This window comes from Harpia harpyja, chromosome 21 (assembly GCF_026419915.1).
Source record: "Harpia harpyja isolate bHarHar1 chromosome 21, bHarHar1 primary haplotype, whole genome shotgun sequence".
NCBI lineage: Eukaryota > Metazoa > Chordata > Aves > Accipitriformes > Accipitridae > Harpia > Harpia harpyja.
In genome coordinates this window covers 1,198,329-1,221,040 of record NC_068960.1, presented here as the reverse complement: position 1 = coordinate 1,221,040, position 22,712 = coordinate 1,198,329, and the positions used below count along the sequence as shown (strand labels likewise).

At 56.5% G+C, this 22,712-nt stretch overlaps 1 protein-coding gene across 2 annotated transcripts in view; it reads left to right on the top strand.

Annotated features, from left to right (window-relative positions):
* The first annotated feature begins 4,960 nt into the window (after positions 1-4,960).
* Positions 4,961-22,712, top strand: part of CACNG3 (calcium voltage-gated channel auxiliary subunit gamma 3) — a 33,063-nt gene continuing 15,311 nt past the window's right edge. The window contains exon 1 of one of the 2 annotated variants that reach the window (XM_052773291.1): positions 4,961-5,277. In XM_052773291.1, the coding sequence (XP_052629251.1) occupies positions 5,067-5,277 (211 nt within the window). In that variant the 5' untranslated portion in view covers positions 4,961-5,066. The remainder of the gene's footprint in view (positions 5,278-22,712) is intronic. The other variant, XM_052773290.1, reaches the window with a different exon arrangement.

Here is a 22,712-nt window from a genome sequence, read left to right as displayed (position 1 = left end):
CTGCGAATCCCCCAGCGTCTGCACGTGCTCCTAATGCGGCTGCAAAGGGTTTCCTGGCCGAGCGCACCATTACGCACCTTTCTGCTTGCTTGCACGGAAAGCTGCACAGCACACACCTGCTTTTCTCCATTGAGGAAATTTGCTTTTTTAGGAAGCGCCCTTGTGAAAGCCAGTAAGCATGTTAGGAAGGGCATTTCCTTCTCCCTTTGGGGACTTCAGCTAAGCCTGCAGCAAGAAGATGTCCGTGTCTCTCCTACCTGGCGCAACTGGTGGTCACCGGGGCTCACCCCAACTGGCATAGAGGTGGGAAAACCGCAGGGCTTGACCGGCCCCAGCACCGCTCACATACCCCCAGCATCTGCCCTCGAGGCTGGACAGTCCTGGTCTGTCCCCCCGCTGCCTCTCTGCTGCTCCCCCAGAGCCCCCGGCCGCGGGCAGGGTGAGCTGCAGGATGGGGCGGTCTGCGGGGCCGTGCCAGGAAGGTCTCCCACGTTTTGGGGTGGCCGGTCGAGCCCCTCCCCAGCTTCGCTGACGTGCCCATTCCCAGCGTGTCGGAAATGCTCCTGAGCTTCCGTTATCCTGGCTTGTGTAAGTGAAACATTTGGTTTTGTGACACTTTCCTTAATTATGGGAGCTAATGACAAAACCATTGTGACAAATGACTCAGCTTTTGATAGTGAAGTTAATTAATTCTGAAGTTAGAGTCTCCATCGGAGTATCTGGAAAAACCCAATTAAGAAGTCTGCTTACCCAGTGAAACATGGGCAGCAGAAACCCAAGTCCCTACAACAGGCCAGGTAAAATCCTCCTCACCACTGCGAGGGGATGATCCGCTTGGAGCGAGGAGAATAAAGGCCAGACATCAGCACAGCGTTTGCCTCCGGAGCTGTCCCTCCATCCATCAAAGGCATCTGGAGGAACACAGCCTCATTAATGTTTGAATGAGTGACCAGAAGCAGCTTTGCGTTAGTCTCTGACCTTCAAGAGCCGTCTCCCTGAAGCCATCTTTCATCTCTTTCATTTGCATTACAATCCTGTTTGCCTCATTATTCGTTATCCACTTCTTCTTCAAAGAATTTAAATCAAATCAATTAAATTGCGGTGGGTCGGAGCAGCAGCAAACCTTTTATGGTGGCTCAGCGTGGTCCGGCCGGACTCAGATTACAAAATACCTTTTAATTCCCTGCTATTTGTTCTTTTATTACTTCTGTGGTACCACTGCCTCATAGAATCCCTTTGATAATCTTCCTCCTTTCTCACCCATCCTGCGCAGACTTGCTCCATGTAGAGGCTGGTCTTGGAATGACCTTGGGGAAGGGAATCCCTCGGCTTCCTTCCCGCAGCCTGGGATCGGAATCGGGATCAGGATGCCCCCGGCAGGGCTGCGGAGATGGGGAGCTGCTGAACTGCACACAGCACCCCGTACCCTCGGAGCCGGCACGGAGCAGCTGGGGGAACCCTGTGGCACTGGCATGACATTTGCTGTCCCGTGTCATCCCTTCCCTTTCCTGGATTTGTTTTGTCTACCAAGGGTATCGGTACAGAGGAAAAAAAAAAGCAGATGCAATGGTTGGGCACGCCAGCGTGTGTGCAGCTGGTACGTGCGAAAGCAGAAGTGTGGGCGAAGTGAGGTGGACTTAGCACGCAGCTGCCGTAAGCGCGTTCACCTGGGTCTCCCAAGAGGCTGTGTGGTGCTTGCTAGCCCATGCGTGGCCACTCCTGCACTCCATTGGCATCTTCCCACAGTAAAGAGGCTTAATAAGAATGGATTTCTGCTTCTCTCCCCTGTTATTTTTATTGCTATTAAACTGTCGGAAGTCTAGCGAGGAGCCGCAGAGCTGGTAGGCAACCGCACAAGCTCGCACCGAGTAAGCCAGCTCGTGCCACACACACTTGGGCTGGTGGCACGTATGGCATTGCTCAGTCGTGTCACAGCTAGGAGAACGTCCCTGAACTCAGTAGCACGTCGCATAAGGACACACCAGCGTCACCACTGGAGTCCTGTTAGAGCCAGTAGACTGCAACCAGCATTTCCAAAGCATGTGCAGATATAAATAATCCCCTCGTAGGAGTGGGGAAGGATGAACGCACGTGCCAAAGGCTCTGGAGTCCTTATCCCCTTGCAGCCCCCGGGAGCAGGGAAATGAAGTGAAGACTAGGCAAGGCTGGAGCTCAGCATCTCACTGCATTGCTAATGACCTAAACTCGCCTTGTATCAGAGCTTCTCCTCCTTCAAGGAAAAAACCTAATCCAGCTAGGGATTATTTCTGACTACTTACTTTCTGTCACTTTGCCAATTTAAATGCAGCAGAGCTTTCATTGCTGGATTTGGAAGGACAAAGCCTAACAGATCTCGGTTTAGGACATTTTTGCCTGCAAGGACAGCTTTTTTTTGCACAAGTTGTACAATCTTTGCAGCATGAGCTGGTTTCTGTTATTCGTTTCCACTTTGCCAAACTCGGAAGGGTCCAGGTCCGTGAGCAGGTAAATGACGATGGATGAGCCAGTGAGCAGCAAGGGGTGGCCAGGGCCGGAGCTAGAAGGGCCCAGGCTGCACAGGGCAGGGCGTCAGGCTGCGACCGCCGGAGCACACTGCCCTCCCGAGTCTGAGCTGCAAAGCGGGATGGCAAGGTCCCCAAAATCTTGTTGGCCGCAAATCTTAGTGAACCCCCTGTGCGTCCCCTGGGGTGGCTGCTGAGGCCAGAGCTCCGGGCTCACTCCTGGGACTGGCTACTCCATACAACGAGCGGCAAGAGGGGTGCAGGGCCTGGTGAGGGGTGCCCCTGCCACCAACCCCTACAAAGGCCAACATGATCCCACATGGACTTTGATTCTGTTTGAGCTTGCTTTGTTAAAAGCCTAGGAAACGGTACATGTGCACTCTGCGCACACCTACACACACACTGTTAAAATAACACAATTAAGGCTGCAAAATCCCCCACTCGGAATGCAATTTTCAGCCCCTTCGCTGTAGGTGTGAGATATCTTTGCTGCCTCCTCCCTGGGACGCCTGCCTCTGCGCAGGATGGGGGCCGGGCAGGGTGCTGGTGTCAGGCTCTGCCCCACACGCTGCAGGAGCTGGGTGACAGGCGGTGGGAGTGGTGGGGGTGGCAGGACGAGGGAGGGTAATGCCATGGCTGAGGCAGCTGTCCCAGAGAAGCACGGTCTCTCCCTGCACCTTACCCCGAGCTACCTTTGTGGTACCCACCAGATCGCTCTGGAACAGCATCCCGGCGCAGCCCTGCGTGTCCAGCCAGTGACGCCAAGGGGTGACCCGTGACCGCCGTGTGCCGCTGCCAACGCCAGTCACAGAAACCGGGCAACCATAACCCCTCCTCAAAAAATAGATGGAAAAAAGCCCTGCGATTCAGCTTGGGTGGATGCTTCTGACCACAATCCCGGAGTCTCCATCCTCACCCGCATCAGAGAGCACGGTCAGCCCCCAGCCCACTGAGCACTGCAGCTCTGCGGGTGGAAATGCTGGAAAAGCAGCAACTGGTGCTGCGCGCCCGGGAGAGCCCAGGCAGACCTGCCTCCGCCTCCAGCCTGAGCTCTGAACACAGGCGGTAAACGAGGCAAAGGGCCCGTAACGAAGCAGGGGAATAAACCAGGGGGATCCACAGCCGGGCAGCCAGTGCAGCGGGCGCGCTGCGTGCGGCAGGGTGCTGGGGAAGAAATACTGCGGCGTTGCAATCAGCGTGCCCTGCCTGATGAGTATGCACAAAGGTGATTTAAGGCTGAGGAGGCTACTTAATTGTCACACTTCTTAATTTCCCAGTGCCTGAGTTTTTGGTAACCTTTGTAATTTTCTGTTTGCATTTTGGGCGTAAATAACTAGTATTTACATGTGGGCGCATACAAACGAGCACTGTGGAAGTACACACTCTCAGGTAAATCATACGCTTTCCCGTCTCATCTGTAGCCCTTAAATGACTATTAATTTAAGAGGTGGGTATATTATAGGGCTTATTTGAAAGGTCGCATGAGTCATAAGCTCATCCAACTGGCTGCAAAAATGTTTGAGAGAGATGAGGAGACAGCAGAGAGGCGCAGAGAGAGAGTGAGGGTTTTAACTGGCGGCAAACAATTGAGGAGCGTGATGTGGAAAACACCCCAAGGTACAGCGCCCGTGTGCTGGCACCGGCGTTGCTTTTGCTCTGTCCCGGCTGATAAAACCCGGTCCCTCGGGGCGGGCAGTGCCCGCGGGCTGTGGTCGGGGGGCAGCTGCGGGGGCCTCCCCCAGAGCCGCTGTTGCTGTGCCCCCCACCCCGACGCCCCGCCCGGGGTCTGCGGGTGCCCGCGGTTGTGTCGGTGCGCGGCCCCGAGCCCCTCGCAGCCAGCCGGTGCTCGGCGCCCGGTACCGGGGCAGCAGCTCCGGTACCGGGGGGGGGGGAGCTGGCGGCGGGTGTCTGCCCGGCACCCCCGGGGCGGTGCCGGCACCCCGAGGTGGGCTCCCCGGCCCGGTTCCCCGGGGCAGTCCCCGGTCCCAGCGGGCCGGGGTGGGGGTCCCCCGCCCGGTCCCGGTCCCGGTCCCAGCGCCCCGGGGTGGGGGTCCCCCGCCCGGTCCCGGTCCCAGCGCCCCGGGGCGGGGGTCCCGCGCCCGGCCCCGGTCCCAGCGCCCCGAGGTGGGCTCCCCTTCCCGCGTCCCCCCCCCCCCCCCCGAGACGGTGCCCATCCCCGGGCGGTGCCCCCGCCGCCGGCCGGCCGGGCGGGCTGGCGGGGGGGGGGGCGTTTTCCAGGCGGCGCGGCCCCCCGCGGCCCGCCCTCCGCTGCCCCCCGCCCCCGCCGCCCCCCGCGGATGCCTTGGCCGGGCGGCGCGGGGGAGGCGCCGGGAGAGGCGCCGCGCTCCCCGCCGCGGGCTGCACGGCGGAGCCGGCTCCGCGCCCCTCGCCGCCGCTCGGGCCATGCCGGCCGGGCGCCCGGGGGCTCGGCGGCCCCGCGCAGCGCCGCCGCGGGGGCCCGGCTCGCCGCGGGCCGCGGGGGCATGAGGCGCCGAGCGCGGAGCGCGGCGGCGGGCGGCGGCGCCGGCCCTTCCCCTGCGAGCCGCCGCCGTAGGATGAAGCAGCATGAGGATGTGTGACAGAGGCGTCCAGATGCTCATCACCACGGTGGGAGCCTTCGCAGCCTTCAGCCTGATGACCATCGCCGTGGGCACCGACTACTGGCTCTACTCGCGCGGCGTGTGCAGGACTAAGTCCACGAGCGACAACGACACGAGCCGCAAGAACGAGGAGGTGATGACCCACTCGGGGCTCTGGAGGACGTGCTGCCTGGAAGGTACCGACCGCCCCGCCGGGACGCCCCGCCGACCCCCCGCCCACCCCCCGGCCCCGCGGGGGGCCCTGCCCGAAAGTTCGGGGGAGGGCAGGGGCATCCCGGGACCCCCCCCCCCCCCCCCACCCCAGAGCCGGGCCCCCGGCGAGCCCCGGCACCCGCGGCCGGCGAGCGGAGCATCCCTCCCGGCCGGGCTGCTCGGCGGCCCCGCCGCCGCCGCGCCCCCCCCCCCCCCCCCTTCCCCGGGCACGGCAGCCGTGAAACCTCGCGGGTGGCTCCTGCACGCAGGACGCGGGGTCCGGGGGGAGCGGGGCCGCGGGGTGCCGGGGTCCCCCCCCCGTGCCCGGGGACCGGCGCTGCCCGTGGGCCGCCGCGCCGTGCATCCTCCCGGCAGCGCCGGGCGTGTGTGCCTGCTCTCGGGGAGACGGGGAGCTCCGGGCTGAGAGGCCACAGGTCCCTCTCCCGGCCCCGGGGGCTGTTTTAACGCGAAGTGCTCAGCGAGCAAAGCCCCCCAGCCTCTGCCCCTCTCCGAGGCTCCGTGGGCACCGTGTCCCTGCCACGGGGAAACCCATCGCACCCGGCGTTTTTATAGCCGAGCCCCACCACCGGTGCCAGCCCTTCTCCTCTGAACAGCAGAGCGGGGCAAGGTGTGCTGCTCCTGCTGCCCCAACCGCAGCTTGTCCCTCCGTCCCTCGGGGACTGCGCCCCACGGCCTGCCACGGCTGCCCCACGGCCGGGCTGCTCCGCCACGGCTGCCCCACGGCCGGGCCGGACTCCCGCCTGCCTGCCCTCACCGCTTCACCCCGGTGCTTCGCTCCTGCAGCAGCGCCCGGCCGGAGGGGCCACGGCAGCGGGCGCTCCCCTGCAGCACAGGCCGCGCTTTGGGGCAGTTTTGACCCGTAGCTACTGGTTGAGATTGATATGAGCAACAACAGGCTGTGCTTAAACGTGAGCTTGAACGGAGCCAGGTGCTGGTACCTGCACAGCAAAATAATGGCTGATGGAATCACACTGGGCCATAACTTTAAAAAATTAGCGGCAGCAGTTGGTGTCCTGTGTACTTGGGGGGACCTGCCCCACTGTCCGGCGGGGCCCCCGGGGTGTCAGGCTCCCCCAGGCCAGGAGCGATGCCTCCGACAGTGGGGGCAAGCGAGCCGCGGCTGCCGAGCTGCTCCCTCCACATTGGAAAGTTCTCGGTGAGTCACGGCCACGGATGCAGAAATATCCCGTCTGTTCCTGCTGCTCCATCCTAAACCCGGTGAAGTCAGTCAGAGCTTTCTTATTGATTCAAGGAGGGTTCGGATCATGCTCTAATTCCGTAATAAATAATTTGAGATAATCTGTCTCCCCTCTTGGGCTGAGGGAGTCAAGGAGGCAGCAGCCAGGGCTGTGAAAGATGGGATGGCTGGAGGCATGAGTAGTTTCCAAAATTCTTGGTTTTGCCGGCTGTATTTTTTTTTTTCCCAGCAAATGTTTTATCTTCCCCTCACTGCGATAAATCACTGCTTTGGAAGGAGCCGGTGAGGCCCCGGTCTCCTGGGCACAGCACACTCAGGAAAGGGCTTAACAGTGCCATGCCAGAGCTCAGAGCTGAATCACAGTCCATCACCCCGCGCCCGGGCGCGGGGCTGGGAGCAGCGGGGCACGTGCTCGCGGTGGGGTCATCACTCCCCGCTGCACGTTCTCCCCCCGCCTCGGCACTCCCACAGCTGCTGGGGCGGGAGCGGGAGCGGGGAGGCTCCGCACGGTGCCGTGCCGGTGCTGCTCGGTCGTGCCTGTGGCACGATCGAGGCCTCGCGCTGGGCACAGGCTCCGTCATCCCTTGCGTGCGCGTGAGAGCACGGGTGGGCAGTGGGGGCTGCGGGGGGGTGTGCAGGACTGAGGCGGCAGCCGGGCGGGTAGGGTCCCAGCCGGTGCTCGGGGTGAGCACGTGGGGCTGCGATGGTGCTGGGGGGATGCGGTGGGGCTGCTCATCGCCCTCCTGAATTTTGCTGGAGAAATGAGCTGGTGTCTCACAGGCTGTTAACTGATGCGATGCTGGGAAGGGAAAACTTCCCCACCGAGCTCATGCACCTTCCCCACAGAGGAAGGGCAGTGCTGCGGCGGGGGCTGAGGTCCCCCCCGCAGCCGAGGATCGCTGCTGCGGCCGCTCTCTCTGCCAGTGCGCCCTGCGCCGGGGGAGCGCTGGGAGCTGAGCCCCTGCACCCGGTACTTGTACGTGCAGCAGGTCCTGACTGATTCCGGCTGGCAGGGCCTCCCTGTGTCTCATAATTTCTGTGCGCTCGTTGTATCTGGCTTGAAAAACGGACAAGGGTTGCACTTTATCGTCCTGCTTTAGGAATGAACACGGTCAGTCGAAAGGGCCGGTTGTCCCGTGCTGCGGAAGATGCGTTCAGCACTGGGCAGTGCTCTCTGCCCGTCTGGAAGCGCCTCGGCCTTGAACTTTCCTCCGCTAACAGGGGTTTAATATGTGTAACGACAGGGGAATTAAGTGGCGAGCTCCAGTCGCTCGTCTGGCTGAGTGTGCGTGGCAGATTATTAAAATGACCGACGTGAGTGCTGGGTGCACGCTCCGTCGCAGATGCTCTTTAAATCCATGTCAGTCACACAGGCGCAGCGCCTGCGTGGGAGCCGCTCGCACCACGTGAGCGTCAAAAGCCCATAGGCGAGAGCGGATAAATCTTGAATGAAGCCGCCGCAGACCTATGTAGAGACACCCACACTGGAAAACACAAATTAGTGGTTGACTCAATAGCTGGAACCCAGGCAGGCGTTCCCAGACTGCTGTGCTAGGATAGCCTCTGTTTTAAATTGCAGCGTTTGAATTCCAATTATCACTTTTACAATATGCAAATACTTAGTAGGTGTCGTCCTGTACTTCCCGCTCAAACGTGACCAGCGTTTGTCGGTGTGCGTCCCCTGTGGCTGTTGATCGTCAGTTGTTTTCCTCTGTGACTTCCTTGTTAATATAAAAGGTAGGGAAATGCAGGATGCTTCAGGGAGAAAGCTGAAGCTGAGAAATAGCTGCTTAGGCTTGTGTTGTTTTTAGGAAAGTAAAAGAACTTTGGTTTTCATCAAACTTAATTAAATTCAGCATCGTTAAATGCAGGGAGCCTCCTTGTCCTCCCTGCTGTGTGGTATAGATTGGGACTGGCTCCGTGGCGTCATGCGGATCTGAAACAGCAAGAGGATTTGGTGAAGGCTGTTTGAAATACCGTATTTTAAGGCGATGGGGTACTTCTCCTTTCCTCCTTCGTTTCTCTCATCAGAATAAAGTGCTCCATCATTTCTGGAGGACCATGAGCATTGATCTGTCCACCTCCCTCCCGGAGGACGCACGGCATCCTGCCGTCCCTCTGGACTGTCCTCAGCTGGGGCTGGACACGGGGCGGTTTGCGGAGGACGCGGGGACCCGGAGCCGTTCGTCAGCCAAGCTGTCCCGCTCGGACCTGTCCCGGTCTCCCCGCTCCAGTGTCCCCCACAGGAGCATAAACGCAGCCTTCGCCAAGCCAGCAATTCCTCCCTGCCAAACCTGGAGAGCTTTGCTTGGGTTTTGGTCTTTGGGGGGGGATCCTGTCTAGATTAAAACATCATATTGCGGGTATTGTCAGCTGACCCCTAGAGCCCACAGGACCTGCCGAGCCATTTTTACACCTGACCTGCAACTCCTGCTTGGCTCCTGGTGCGTTTTAGGTAGACGGTCACTCCTGGAGACTTCAGGCGGGGGTGAATCTGCCATGTCCCTAGGCCAGCTGTTGCCCTGGGAAAAGAAATGAACCTCTCAAACTTCCTTTGAACATAAGAAATAATCTCTGATAGTTAAGTCTCACGTAGCCAGGCAAGCTTGTTTTTCCTTATTTCTGCATGTTGTTAGTCGGGTTGTACACCTGCGGCTCACTTCAGCCCTCTTAGCTACAGCATCTCAGAGGGAGCTCCCGCGCGTCATGGTCCACCACGACCCCAAGCCCCTCTGTGCTGCTGAGTGTCAGGGTATCACCTCCTATACCCAAACTGTAACTTGCTCTCCTCGTTCCTAACTGTAAAACCTCAGACTTGGCTGTATAAAAATGGCCATTGCTAAATGAGTCCACAGTACCAAGCTGCCCAAATTCGCCTGACCCACCTCCATCATTCATTAATATTGCAGTCAGTCTTTCCTCTGCCGTTTGCCTCTTCTGCCCACGATTATTTCATGTTTTTCTTTAATACTCTCGATAAAGACATTGTTATAGCTCAACACTATTCTGGTAACAGGCGATCCTGTGTAGAAATATCCCATCGGATGACAATGTACAATCTCTGCAATCTGCCTCCCAGTCCCTTTAATAAAGTGCTGTTGATTCTGCATAATACTGGTCTTTTACTTTTTCAGGAGAGCTAAGTCAAATACCCTGTGGAACACTAAATGTATTATGCTACTGATTTCCTTTATCAACTGAATTTGTAACCATATCAGGAAAAATGTATGAAGTTTGATAAATCTCTTTTCCGCAAGGCTGTTTGACATTTATCTCATCCCCTGGTTCCCCCCTAGCCGCTGCCCACCTTATCTAACCCACAGGCGATGCTGGGGATGCAGCTCCTACCATTGCCCATTGCCATCACTCGTGGCATTAGACCAGCTTTTCCTGTCTTCTAGAAATTCAACAGAATACCAAAGTTTATTAAAATCCATTTTAGATCTTCAGAAAACTTCTCAGCCTATTCTCTGAATGCTCTTGGGAGAAAGTTCTCTAGTCCTACGAGTTTCATGTTTACACTTAATAGTCTCTGTTTAGCATCCTCCCTAACTCCTGGTGGAATACAGGAGCCTATTTGTCTCCACGTACAGAACAGAAGTATCTGATGAATAAATAATTGTGTGTCACTTCTGCTTCATGACTGACAGTTGCACCGTCATGATCTGGTAGTGACTTACCTCGGCAGTAAAGCTCCTTTCTTCTAACGTGGCTAAAGAATGCCTCCTTGTTTTGTTTAAACCTTTTGGTTGCAGATTTATTTTAACTGATCCCATTAGCTTCTCTTATCAGTCAGGTGCGCATCCTAACTGCTACTTCTAATATCAAAAGCCCTGATTTTTAATTTTTTAATTGCAATTGTCAGTTCCCCTTTCAGCAGGTCCAACAGAAGTGTGGGGTGCCAGGGAAGCGCTCTGCCCTTGCTCCTGAGTAGCAATCGTGCTTCTGCATTTACGTTTTTCCCCCAATCGGTTTTGTCCGTGCTTGCTTTTGGCTCTGCTGAGCTGAGCTGATTCGCACCGAAGGCGTTAAATTGGGCTGGAAGCAGCTGCCCCTGGACAGCCACCAGCTCTTCCCCTGCTTTCAGCTCCTCTCAGTCCTTCTGAGTGAGGCCAAGCAGAGAATTTCCCCAAGGTGACAGCAATATTGTTTCTGTTAGAAAGTTATTATCTTTAATTTTTAAAAGCGCCAAGCAAATGTCCCTGAGATTGCAATCATCCATGATAGAGCACTTTTTCTCGCTACTCATTATAGGTAGGTATTTAAGGAGCTGCTCATCCTGTTCCTCTGTCTGGTTGGTGTCTGTAATAGATTCTCATCAACAACCCGTCTTGCAATTGAACGCTTCTCCACGGTGCTCTTGGTCCAGCTCCGCGGTGCTGCCAGCGGCGCCAGCACTGGTGATGGTTTCTGTCGCGGCTGCCAAGCTCGCCGTGCGCAGCCACGCTGACCTCCCTGGCGGGCGGCTGCTCCAGCCCACCCACCCGGCAGCCCCAGCGCGGCCCCCCGCGCCGATGCCGCCGCACGCGGCTCTGTCCCGGCCGTGCCCGCGAGCCCTGGGGTGGCGGCCGTGCTCGGATGGGGACCGTTGGCGTGGGCTGGAGGTGATGGAGGGGGAGACAGGACAGGTCTGTAACAGCGTGGGAGGTTTGGGGAGATGAGTGGGGAGGGCTTGTTTGCTCTCCGTGATACGAGAGCTAGGAGGCATCGCGTTCACTTGTGTGATGGAAAGTAGACGATGGCCTCTAAGGTGGTAGCGATGGGTGAAGGCGAAGAGGGACCAGTTACCCATTTGAGAATATCTGATGAAACTACCACGCTGCAGGTTTAACAACCCTTCCCCTCCACCCCCAAGAAGCCTCTCCACCAGGACAGCACTGGGGGGGGGCAGGCCACGCAGCCGGCACTGGGGTCAGTTGTGTCACCGGGGTCAAAACAGGATCGAGCAAATGCCTCGAGCGTGGGGCTCTGCGAGCTGTCTCGTACGATGCCCCAGGCACACCCTCTGACTTAGGAAATCCCAAACCTTAGCTTGGTGGAGGATATATTGAATAAGCATTGACTGCTGTCCTCTGATAGAGATGGAAATTAGGCTAGCTGGACCCTCGGTCTGCTCCAGACCCGTGTTCTTGTGGCACGTGGCCAGATGCCAAGAGCCATAAAAATCCTTCTGGCCAGCGAGGGGCCCTGGCCGCTGCCAGCTGGTGCTGCGCTTCCAGGCAGCCGTGCCTTCGGATCTCGCTGCTGTTCAGAAGGTGTCCGGAGAGGAGCCGTGCTTCAGCTCGCCGCCACCAGCTCTGCTTTGAGAAACAGTCGCTTCGAACAGGGGGTGCAGAATTTACCCTCCTGGGATGCTGCAGCATTTATCTGGACAAAAATCCTGTCTTCTGGGGTGGTGTAGAGAGCTGGTTCCCACATTGCCTGTGAGCAGCACGTGATGAGTAAAATGTATGCTGTGAACAGCTCAGAAACAGGCATTTTATTGCTGCATAGGCGTGGTGCAGACTCTGTCATCTCAAGAGCTGTTACTGTTTAATAGAGGTGGAAGTCTGAATTTGAATGAGGCTCAAGTGGGTTTTTTTCCCATGCAAGGTCACTATCTCCATTACAGCTGTAAATAATTAGGGATGGCTAACGAAGGCTGCAAGCCCTGGTGCCAGGGCTGGCAGCTGGGAGCGTGGCTGTAGTTTGGGGGAGGATGCCCCATGGATTGATGCCGGATCCTCCTCTCCCCGGTCCCCGGGGAGGTGGGGTGCTGGCGGGAGGTGCCAGCAGATGATGTTTGCTGAGAGCAGCCAGGGAGTGGGGAGAGATGCTTGGCTCCGCTGCCGAGAGTTACGTGGCCTTTGGTAAATCGCTTCCCTTCTCTCTGCGTGAGTTTTGCCTTTTGTGATGTGAGGCCGGGTGGATTCGTTAGTGTTCAACTCTTACACTGTTCCTGGAAAGGCACACGGCATCATCGCCTGTCCGTAGGGTGAAGACCCTTCCCTGCCCACCGGCACAGCCCGCCTGGACCACGCGGTGCTCTTTGGCACAGTGGTTCTGGGTAATGGTCCAGGTGTGGAGACCTGTGATGCTCTTCAATTGCCCGTGCCATTTGGGATGAGATGAGGTGAGACGGCCATGGTATTAAACTTGCTCAGTGCTTCTCACATCTCGGTGGTTACTTTTCACATGGATTTCACCACAGATTTCTAATGAACACAATCTGCACTTCATAAATAGACATTAACCTCCTTTTTCAGGAAAATCAAAATTGCTCTTAAAATTATGGAAATGCGCTAGCCCATAAGTCCAGGGGGGTTGTTCAGCCACTGCCCGAGGGGTCCTGCTTGGCAGGGGGGGTTAATCCCTGGCTCACCTTGCTGATGAGTGTCTGTGGGTGGCTCACGGCCGTGCACTGGCAGGATGCAGATGCAACGTATCCACTGTCATTAATGCACATCAGCACTGATAGGTGCTGAGGGTGAGTTAGTCAAAGACATCCAAGGGGAAAGGTGCCCACCCCGCTTACTGAGTCACCCTGAAGCACCCACGGGGAGACGGGGAGCGAGCGGGGAAGCGCAGCAGGGCGCGAGCAGGGCTGCGCGCTCGGCGAGGGTTTTCTCCACGTGCCTGCGACGTTGGAGGAACCAGGGAGGGCTCCTGCCTGTCCGCGGCCCCGTTGGTAAGGGCTGCAACTGTGCTACAACATCTAAAACTCACTTCAATTTTTTAAATGAGACTTGGAAGCAGATTCCTCGAAGCTGGTGTTTGACTGCATTTTGGGTTAGTGCTTGGTGTGGAGAGGGTGGTTTCACGTCCCTTCCTAGCAGTTCATGGGTGGGTTTGCTTTGGCTGACACTTCAGGCTCAGCACGAGGGGTTTTCCGTAGCTTTTCTCTGGGGTGAGGCACCCCGGGAATGCATCCATTGCCACTCGCTCTGCGCAGTCCCACCGCTCGGGCTGTAATGAGCCGCGGCTCGCTCGGGGGGACCGCAGCAGCGGGCATCTCGAGATATGTCTTTGATTAAGAAGACACCTGCTGTGATAAAGAATGACAGTGCCGGGATGACAACTGGTGTCTTCTCCCTCGGCTTGTGCGTGCTGACAGCTCTGCAGCGGCTCCGGGGAGGAGAGGTTCCGCAGCCTGTGCCGAGGAGGAGCAGCGGGCTGCATCGCCGCGCGGCAGATCTGTTACACAACCCCTGGTGTAAAACACCGCTTGTGTCACGGGCTGGTGGGACAGCCCTGGGACTCGGGGATGATTGCCGAAATTTTCTTATTTTACATTTGTGTTATCTTTTAACCATCTACTTGCAGCGGGTACTTAACAGTATCTTCAAAATGAAAAGTTCAGGCTGGTGTATGCTTTGTGCTTTAAACTGTCCCATGTCCTTTGAAGTGATTCTATCGGAGACAGAAACGCATCGACTTCTCGCAGTCACTCTCTGGACCGGAGGCACGCTGCGTGACGAGCAGCACACCTCTGCCTGGCCACGGGCTTTCCTGGGTGAAGCTGTTGAGCGATGGCTTCGCTTGCCTGGTCTGGTCCCTCGCTTGCCCAAGGTAGGGAGGGATGCAGAGCAGCTGGCACCAACGAAGGTCTGCTCATTCTGTGGCCTCTGGAGAAGCATGAGAACGAAGTGGGATTTCTGCATTCGGGTTAGCTCACGCTCCGCAGCCAGAGCAGAGCCAGCTGCCTTTGGCAGGACCAGAAAACCCAGTCAGCCTCCCTTAGCAGCTCTGCCTCTGGGCCAGCACCGGCAAAAGGGCCAGATTGTAACTGAGTTGCTCGTATGGCAACTTGATGTTTTGCATTTGTTTGCAAATTGTTGGGAATCAGGCTCCCAGAAGCGGGTTTCCGTCCTCACCCTGCTCCGTGGCAGGCAGCCTCAGCAGCAGGGCTGATTCACCATCGTTTAACCACCGTCTCAGTTCCAAGGGTCTACAAGAATGTTAATGCTAAAACTGCCGCAGTCCGTTCCTCCATCCCACCTTTCCCCGTTGCTCTGGCCGTGCTCTTGCTGCTGCCCTCCCTGCACCGGCGCTCCTGCCGCCCCATGGCTTGCTTGCCTGAAGGAGAAGGGGTGGAAAGGTCTTCTCACAACAGGGTTTTGCTCCCTTTTGAAATGTGTGGCGTTCCATCTGGGCTTTGCTCATCTCCCTAACCCTTGCAAAAATCACTTGCACGCTGCGTGAGTGACTGCATTTGATGGGCTTGAAAATATCAGGGTTTTTCATAGTCATCATGGGGAGAGGCAGGAGGAATGATTGTGGCTGCTGGATGGGTGATATTGCATGATGATTTTTCTCAGATATTGCCTGTTTCTTATCTCCTGACACCACAATCTACAGACACACCTGGCGCTGTCGGGCTGCAGAGGACGGCTTAGCCGTTCCCACGTCAGGTTATTAGGAACTGTGTTGTTTTATTGTACACAGACAAACAGAGTCATAAAGAAATTGTAAGGCAGGCAAGGGAAGGCAGAGGGCAGGCGTGGGAGCAGGAGCAGCACCTCACTGCCATCCCACCGCCCTCATTGGGGGCTTTGTGCATTTGCTTTTTGCCAATCAGTTTGTATTGAAGGAGGAGAATTGGGCTGGGACAGGAGCGTCAGGGTGGGTGCAGGGACCGGAGGGGGATGTGTGACCCCCCCGGCCTTTCTGGGGGCTGCTGGGAGCCCGCGGGGGTGTTGGCATTGGCAATACACCCCGTGGGCCTCGGGTGGTGGAAAGCAGTGACAAAAGGCAGCATTGGAGGGTCACATTTGTGTTTGTGCCTCTCGAATGCTCGCATTTCCAATTTCGCTGGTGATTTGGTAATTGTCCCCTAATTGCACCTTTACTCTCGGTTCGTGCCTGGAATCACAAGGGGAGGCGAAAGCAACCTCCAAAGAGTCTACCGAAAAGCAACTACCCTTTTAAAGTATTCCTGATTTTAGCTTCTTAAAAATCAGTGTTGGCTTGTGCTGCTGGCACCTTCGTCGAGCCGCTCGTGTCCCGCAGAACTACCCCTGGTCCCAGGGATGGCACCTCTGTCCGCCCCGGAGAGGCTGGGCTCCCTCCTGACAAGGGAGCAGAAACCCCTTGGGACAGGCCGGCTGGTGCTCGGCTGGATATTAAAGACCAGCTTACAATTATTTTTTGCAACTGTCAGAGTGCTTTGATGCAGCAGCAGCATCAATTGCATCACACAACATCATCGCATGAGCAATTGCAAGGGGCTGCGAAAGTCGGCGGCTGCCTTCCCTCTGGACTGCCTCCTGCCCGACCCTGACCCCGGGGCTTGCTTGCCCGCCCCGGCAAGGTCACCGTCACTTTGCGAGACAGGCTGCGATCTCACGTCGACTTTCCCTGCCGCCCCGAGCCTGCAGCAGCTCCGGCTTTGCCTTACCAGCCAGCCGAGGCAGTCATTTCTGCCAGGCTGCACAGCATCCTTGCCAAATCCTCCATTTGCCTTAACAGCCTCGCTCAGCTGAGCAAACCTTATCGCGGCGCAGCAGCTGTGCCGCGCGGCTTCACCGCCGAGCAGCCGGCGATGCTGCCGCAGAGCGGGCTGGGGAAACGGGGACCCCGTGAGGCAGCGGAGTGGGGTCCCCTCCGGATGGGGACCTGCCGCTCCCCCCGCCAGCCCGTGGCACGGCAGCAAGCCGGCGGGCTGCCGACGGTGTCTGGAAGCCTCTCGCAGCCCCGAGGCTCCTTCTGTCTGCGCCTGGAGAATCTCTTGTCATTCCTCGGCACGCTTCAGCCAAGGATGAAAGTGTTTTCTATACATTAGTCTTTGGCCTTCCCTCCAACGTGAAAAGCTGAAGAAGGACAAGAGTGATTACACCTTTCATAGGAAGTAGGAAAGCTGCAGCCCGGGGCGCGAGACCTCTTAGCTGGGGGAGAAGCGGGAACCAAGCAGTCGAAGTGTGCTCCAGCCAGGGCACAGGGACAGCAGGGAGGCCAGGGGGAGGTGGCGTGCATGTTTTAAATAGTTTTAAATAACAATAATAGTTTTAAATAATACCTACTCTGCATATTGCCCCAACCTGCCGCGACTCCCACTGCCGCTGACCCTAGCCTCGGCCGGCAGCAGGAGAAGGGCAGGTCCCCGCTCCCGGGCAGGGGCCACCGGCTCGTCCCCTCGGGACGGAGGCACCCTCCTGGCTGAGCTTCTGTGCATCCCTATAGGCGAGTGCCGTATGGCTTTCCTGTTTGTCCTAGCTCGCTCGCGGCTGAAGTGAGAGACAGACGTGCCAATGCCTCCGCCCCTGAGCCGCGCTCCCGCAGCGCAGCCCGTCTGCAGGCAGCGAGCGCTCGGCCCCGGGGAACGAGGGGAACGAGTGGTGCGGTACGGTGCGGTACGGTACGCTGGGGTGCGGGGCCGCTGCAACAGAACGGCCCTCTCTGCCTGTTCAAGCGTGCAGCGGCCACGTCAGTCACGGGTGTTTGGGATGTGTGAGCTGGTCTCCATCACCTGCGGTTCAGCACAAGTGCAGTGGCTATAAATCTGCAGCGGCTCGGTGTGTACATCAGGTATAGTGTCTGTGCCGCTCACCGGAGGATCTCGGAAGCAGCCCTGTGTCCCAAGCAAGCGCTTTTCAGGATATGCAAGTTCAGTCACTCCTTTAGAAATCATTTGCCTTGTCAATTTGGACAGCTCTCCCCCCCAGGATGGTGAAAAGTCTTCCAGAAAATAGGAGAAGTAGAACGTCCCGTTGGCATCCAGGAGCTTTGTTCCTTGGGGTCCGGGTTTCGTCGTGATTAGCCCCGCTCGCAGTGCAGGCTCTGGCAGCGCTTTCGGCCGGCTGGGCGGCAGCGCTGTCACCTCCCGCGCAGAGCCTATTTCCAGGGCTGTGCCGAGGGCTGTGAAATCCCAGGCTCTGTGCAGCTCCAGCTGAGCACCCAAAATGAGCAGACGCTTGTGATCTGCATCCCTCCACTACCCATCTGTAAATTGGGGATAACATCACCTGCCCCAGCTCAGCGCGGGAGCAAGAGGAGCCTCTGAGACGTTCCCGTGCTGCTGGAGCCGAGCGGGAAGCCCACGGAGGGGGAATAGCTCCCTCTTGGCAGGAGGCGAGCTGAATGAGGCCAGGGCCGTGCACTGAGCACCGAGGGCAGATAACGAACATGCTCCGGCAGAAAGCAAAGTGCCCTGAGGGAGCTGGCAGAGGTGGGAGAGGTGAGGGGTGGGGAGCAATAACGTAGCAAATACTGGTAACCCAACATACACGGGGGCTTACCCCAAGCTGCACAGACTGCCCCATCCCCACAGCCCTCAGTGCAGCTTTCATCATCTCCTTCAGCCGAAACCCTCCGTGCATCATCAAGGGCGAGGCAGGTGTGTGCCATGAGCATTAACCAGGCTGGAGGTGCTGGGCTGCAGCTGGGACAGACCCATTAAAAGGGCTGCTGCGGGGCACCGGTTTCCCTGCAGGGATGTGCAGTGTGGGCTGAGGGAAAAGCGACGGACCCTGGGCACTGAGCCTGAGCTGAAAACGGGGGAGCGAACCCGCGGGAGCAGCCCCAGGTAAGCACTGGGGGGGGCCGGTGCCGGCAGAGCCAGGGTGGCGCAGGCAGCCTGTGCCGTGCAGGGGTAGCAGCGAGTGTCCCGGGGGGCTTCCCCCGTGCTTGGGGCAGCCTTGTGCCTCTGGTAGGCACAACCCCTCCGGCTCTCTGTGCTGTGCTGTGGGGCACAGCCCTGCTGTCCTTGAAGCCAACGGCAAAACATCACCTGGCTTCAACAGCAGCAGGATGGGCTCTGCTGTGTGATTTAATGCAAAATAGGAAGAAGATGGAAAGCATTGGCACGAGCTGTGAAGCTATCTGCTTGCCCATCCATCTCAGGGTTTTTTATGTTTTTTTTCTCTCCCCCTTCAAATCTCTATTTGGCTGCTGCTGCCTCCTGTAAGGGCAGAGCCCTGTGGGAGCTGGGGTGGTTTCAAAGCCCTGGAGTTATTCTAGCAAAGTGTCTTGTTCTTTGAGTTGGATTTGGGAAGCCAGGGGAAGGTGAGGACAGTTTATGGCCAAGGTAATGGTACGAGTGGCTTGGGGACCCACAGGGCAGTTTGCCCAGGTCTGACCCATGTGAAAGCAGAGCAGGTTTGTAGCCGGGAGCGTGGTCCTATTCCCTGCTCCGAGGGTGGCTGGACATGGAGCCCGCAGTGCCAGGGCTGCGGCATGGGCAGGGGAAGGGAGAGCCTTAAACAGAGGAGTCCCACACGCTGCCTGTGGGCAGAAGAGTGTTTGAAGGGCCCAGGGAAGCTGGTTGCAATGTTTTGGGTTCTCTCAGTGCTGTGAAATCCCAAAGCGATGGATGGTGGACAGGACACACCATCCTCCCCTAGCTGTCCTCACCGCTGCCCCCGGGCAGGGAGCACACTGCCTGTACGGCAGCGTCGAGTATCCAATGGCAAAGCCCTCCCGAAGGCAGCGGGGCAGAGCGGGTGCTGTGCGATGGAAATTGCTCTGAATTTCTGGAAAGCTTACCAGGGCATAGGTAGGTGCCTTTTATTTCTTGGAGGGGGAAAGCAAGGTTGGCATCGCTCACTTGTTCACCAGCAAAGTCCTCCCCTAATGCTCAGTCTGTAGGATAGTCCCTTCTTGTTCTCCAAAAAAAGCCAAGAGTGAAACTACGGTGCTACTCTTGAATATCACTTTTCCCCATCTGGGGCGTTGGAACTGGCTTCCCGGGGCTCTCTTCCCCTCCCGCAGATGGTGAGGAGGCGGCTCTGCCTCCAGCAGGCAGCGAGCTAAATCCGTCGGTGCTGGATGTGCTCCGGTACCTGCGACAGCGAGCGGGGCCGGGCAGGACCCTGACCCTGGGCCGCACAGAGCGGAGCAAGCCTGGTGCCAGGCGGGTAAGGCAAAGCGGGGAGCCTGCAGCTGCAGATTGCCGGCACCCCCCACTCCCGCACCAGCAAACATGCAACACGATGCCCACTGAATTCCCTGAAATAAATAGGCTCTGATGGATTGAGTCCCTTTTAGCACATCAGCTGAAAACTTCAAATATTTATATCGTTAGGGAGATGTGACAGAAGTATATATATATATTAAAAAAAAAAAGACAGGTGCTTGAGTGGCAGTCACGTATTTGAAGTTCAAATACTTACCTTCAAATCAATGCTATAAAAGAGGAAGGAAAAAATAAATTTAGTATCACTTTTGCAAGGAAAACAACCTGCCGAGCCTCCTCCCAGGCTAAATGTGCTTTAAAGATTGACTGTGCAGCTGTAAAAACTATTGATGAACTGTAAACATGAAAAGATCGCCCTGCTCGCGGCCTGTCAAAAGCATTAGGTTGGAAATGCTCTGTGCTCCGCTCCAGCATGACTCACCAAGTCCTCAGCAAATGTGTTTATTTGTAAAGATCCTTATTTCAGAAATAGTGACCTTTTTAATGCCTTGTGCAGCGAGCTCGGAAATTCAAAATTGCCTTTTAGCAACTCGCGAGTCTTGCTGAAGCTCTGACAGTGCTTTCCGTGGTGATTTACATATTTTTAGCCTTGATATTCTGCACCGTGGGGCTCCTTTGGAAAATGATTTGCTTTTCACAGCCCTCAATGCAATTCGGCATCTGCAGCGCTGGGCTGAGATCAGGCTGTGCAGAGGGCACGGAGGGATTCGCTCGCTCGCCTGTCGGGCTCTTTACAGCAGACCTTCCGAGCCTTCTGCCTCTTTGAACCCTCCCTGGTTTTATTAACATCCTCCTTGAAAAACGGACCGTGGTATTAGTCACAGATTGGAGCAGCTGCTTCACCTTGAAATAGGGAATAAAACTTTGAAGCTGTTACTCCAGGCTGCTGTGCGTCAAAGCCCCAGGTTAGCTCTTTTGGCCATCACACTCATCGTCACCTGCTCACCTGCCGCGCTGCCCGAGCTCGGGGTCTGCGCCCACCGGCGCAAAGCCCCGGTCGCCAGCACTCCCGCAGTCTGCCGTCAGTTGCACCAAAGCAGATTCGGTGACCTCGTCGCTCTGTCCGTGGCCTGTCCCCTTGTTCCGAGTCCCCGCTCGTGCCATCAGATGCCAGCCCGAGCACCTGGAGCGGTGGAGGGAGTACAGCGGCACGGCTCCTCGCTGCGCCGGGGCGTGCTGGAGCCCGGGCAGGGCAGGCGGCCGCACCGCTGCTGCCCTGCCACGGAGCATCTCCGTCCTCACAGTCCTCAGGAACTTCCCGGCAAGGCGTTAAGCGTCGCTCTTAATCGCTCAGTCGGCTCCTTCAGTGTGTCTCTTTAAACTCTGGGATGTGAATATGCTGAATATGAAATGTCGCAGTTGTAATAACAGTTATTTAACATTTCTCGGTCCTGTGACTAACGCTTCTGCCATTTCTGTTTGGTAACGGGCGATAGCATTGCTCCTTTCTGTTGTTGTTGTTCATCCTAATGCATCGGGGAAAGATGTTTTGATGGTTTTTCTACTGTTTGTTTGTGTCCTTTATCAGTGCTCTGCAATTTCTAGTTGCTGATTTATATTCAGAGTTATGAATATCTCCTTTCTTCTTTTTGTTGGGCATGTTTTTATTTTTATAGCTGTTTACACATTAGCCAGGCAGTTTTTGTAACCGCGACAGGAGTTTGCATCGGTTTGAGTTTTGGGGTAAAACACTCCTAAATCATTCTCTATTCAGAGTCATGCTTTTATGCTTAAATCCATTCTCCTAACTGATTTGGCTTATAATTGTTTTCTGCTCTGTGAATTGACCTTTCAAAGCACCAAGAATATATGCTAGTGCCTTGGACTTGCCTCTGTTTGCCCATAAGAAGCGTAATCAAGTCATGATTGCTTGGACTTGAGCAGCAACTAGTTTTTAATTCTGTGATCCATTCCCCTTCAGCTGTCAACACAGTCTAAAATAGCACTCCCCTGTGCTAGATGCCACGCTTCAGAGCTATGAAATTGTCATTTATAGGTTTTTAGAAATTCAGAGGACATTTTAATACTGGCAAAGTGAAACCTCCAGCTTCCCATCATAATGCAGCTTTCTCTCCTACTTATTATAAATAGGTGCTTAAGCAGCCTCTGGTACAATCTGGCCTCCGGCACAGCTCGGAGTTTGAAGCAGACACCAGAGCACCCAGTACCTACAGATTATCTTTGTCTGAATTACTGGCAACTTGTTTAACCAGAGGATCCCAGGTTTTTACACTCTTGACCCTTGTTTTTCCCACCTGGTCCCTTCTGGGCAGGTTTTATCATCAGTTTTCAGCGTTCTGGCCATATGGATCTCCGTAGGGCTCACCCGCCACGTGGGTCAAACTCACTCCAACAAACGAGCGAGTCCAGATCCTTCTGTTCGTTATCCCAGCTCGCGCCTGGGATGCGCAGGCAACCCAAGGGCTGCCTTTTGCTTTCTGGATGAGTTTTGTTCTCACTGTCTTGACGCCGTGCTGGAGGAGGGCTCGGTTGTTCCCCGGTTCCTCCCTCCCTCTTTTTCTGCTGGTTTAATGCCTCGGCGTTGCCGACCGCTGCCGGGGAGGCCGTCGCTGCGGGAGCGGTGACCACCAGCCTTCTCGGGGCGGCTTTGGGAGCTGCTGCTCTTCGCAGCGGCAGCGCAGCTGTGTGCGAGTCCCAGCTGAAGGTTTGCCGACACGAGGCACAGCGCTGTGCCGGAGAGGCTGCGGGGGCTGAAGATGGACCGTGTTAATAGGAAATTTCAGTTATTCCACAGACCGCAGAAAGGGCGCCCCAAGATGTGACACAGAAATGGAAGTTGTAGACACTGTGAATGATGCTTTTTGGAGGCGCTGATCAGCCTGGCAAGGGACACAAGTCTTGGTTTAGTCCTGCATCCCACTTCTGTGAGGTTATTCAGTGACCAGAGTGGGGTGATGGGGTATGATGGCTCCAAACACGATGGAGCCAGGCGAGAGGTACACCAGCAGTGAAGAAAAACAACAAAAACAATTATAGCGAAAGAGCAAAGGAGAGAAAAAGACATCATTTGATGCATGGAAGTTGTGTCCAAATAAGAGAAACAGAAAGGGGCATGAATTTCAACAGGTTAAATGAGGAGACATTATAAGGCAGGCAGAAATGATCACAAAGGACAACTTGCTGAAGGCATAAAAAGCAATAATAAAATCTTTACTCTCAAACATGTCTCCGGCTGCTGTAGGGTGGGTGTCTGGCAGGTGGGGGACAGACCTGCTTCCCCCATGTCCTGTTAGTAAAAGGCTTTGTGACCCAGCAATCTCCTGGGACTGAGCTGGCTGCCCCTGTTACCC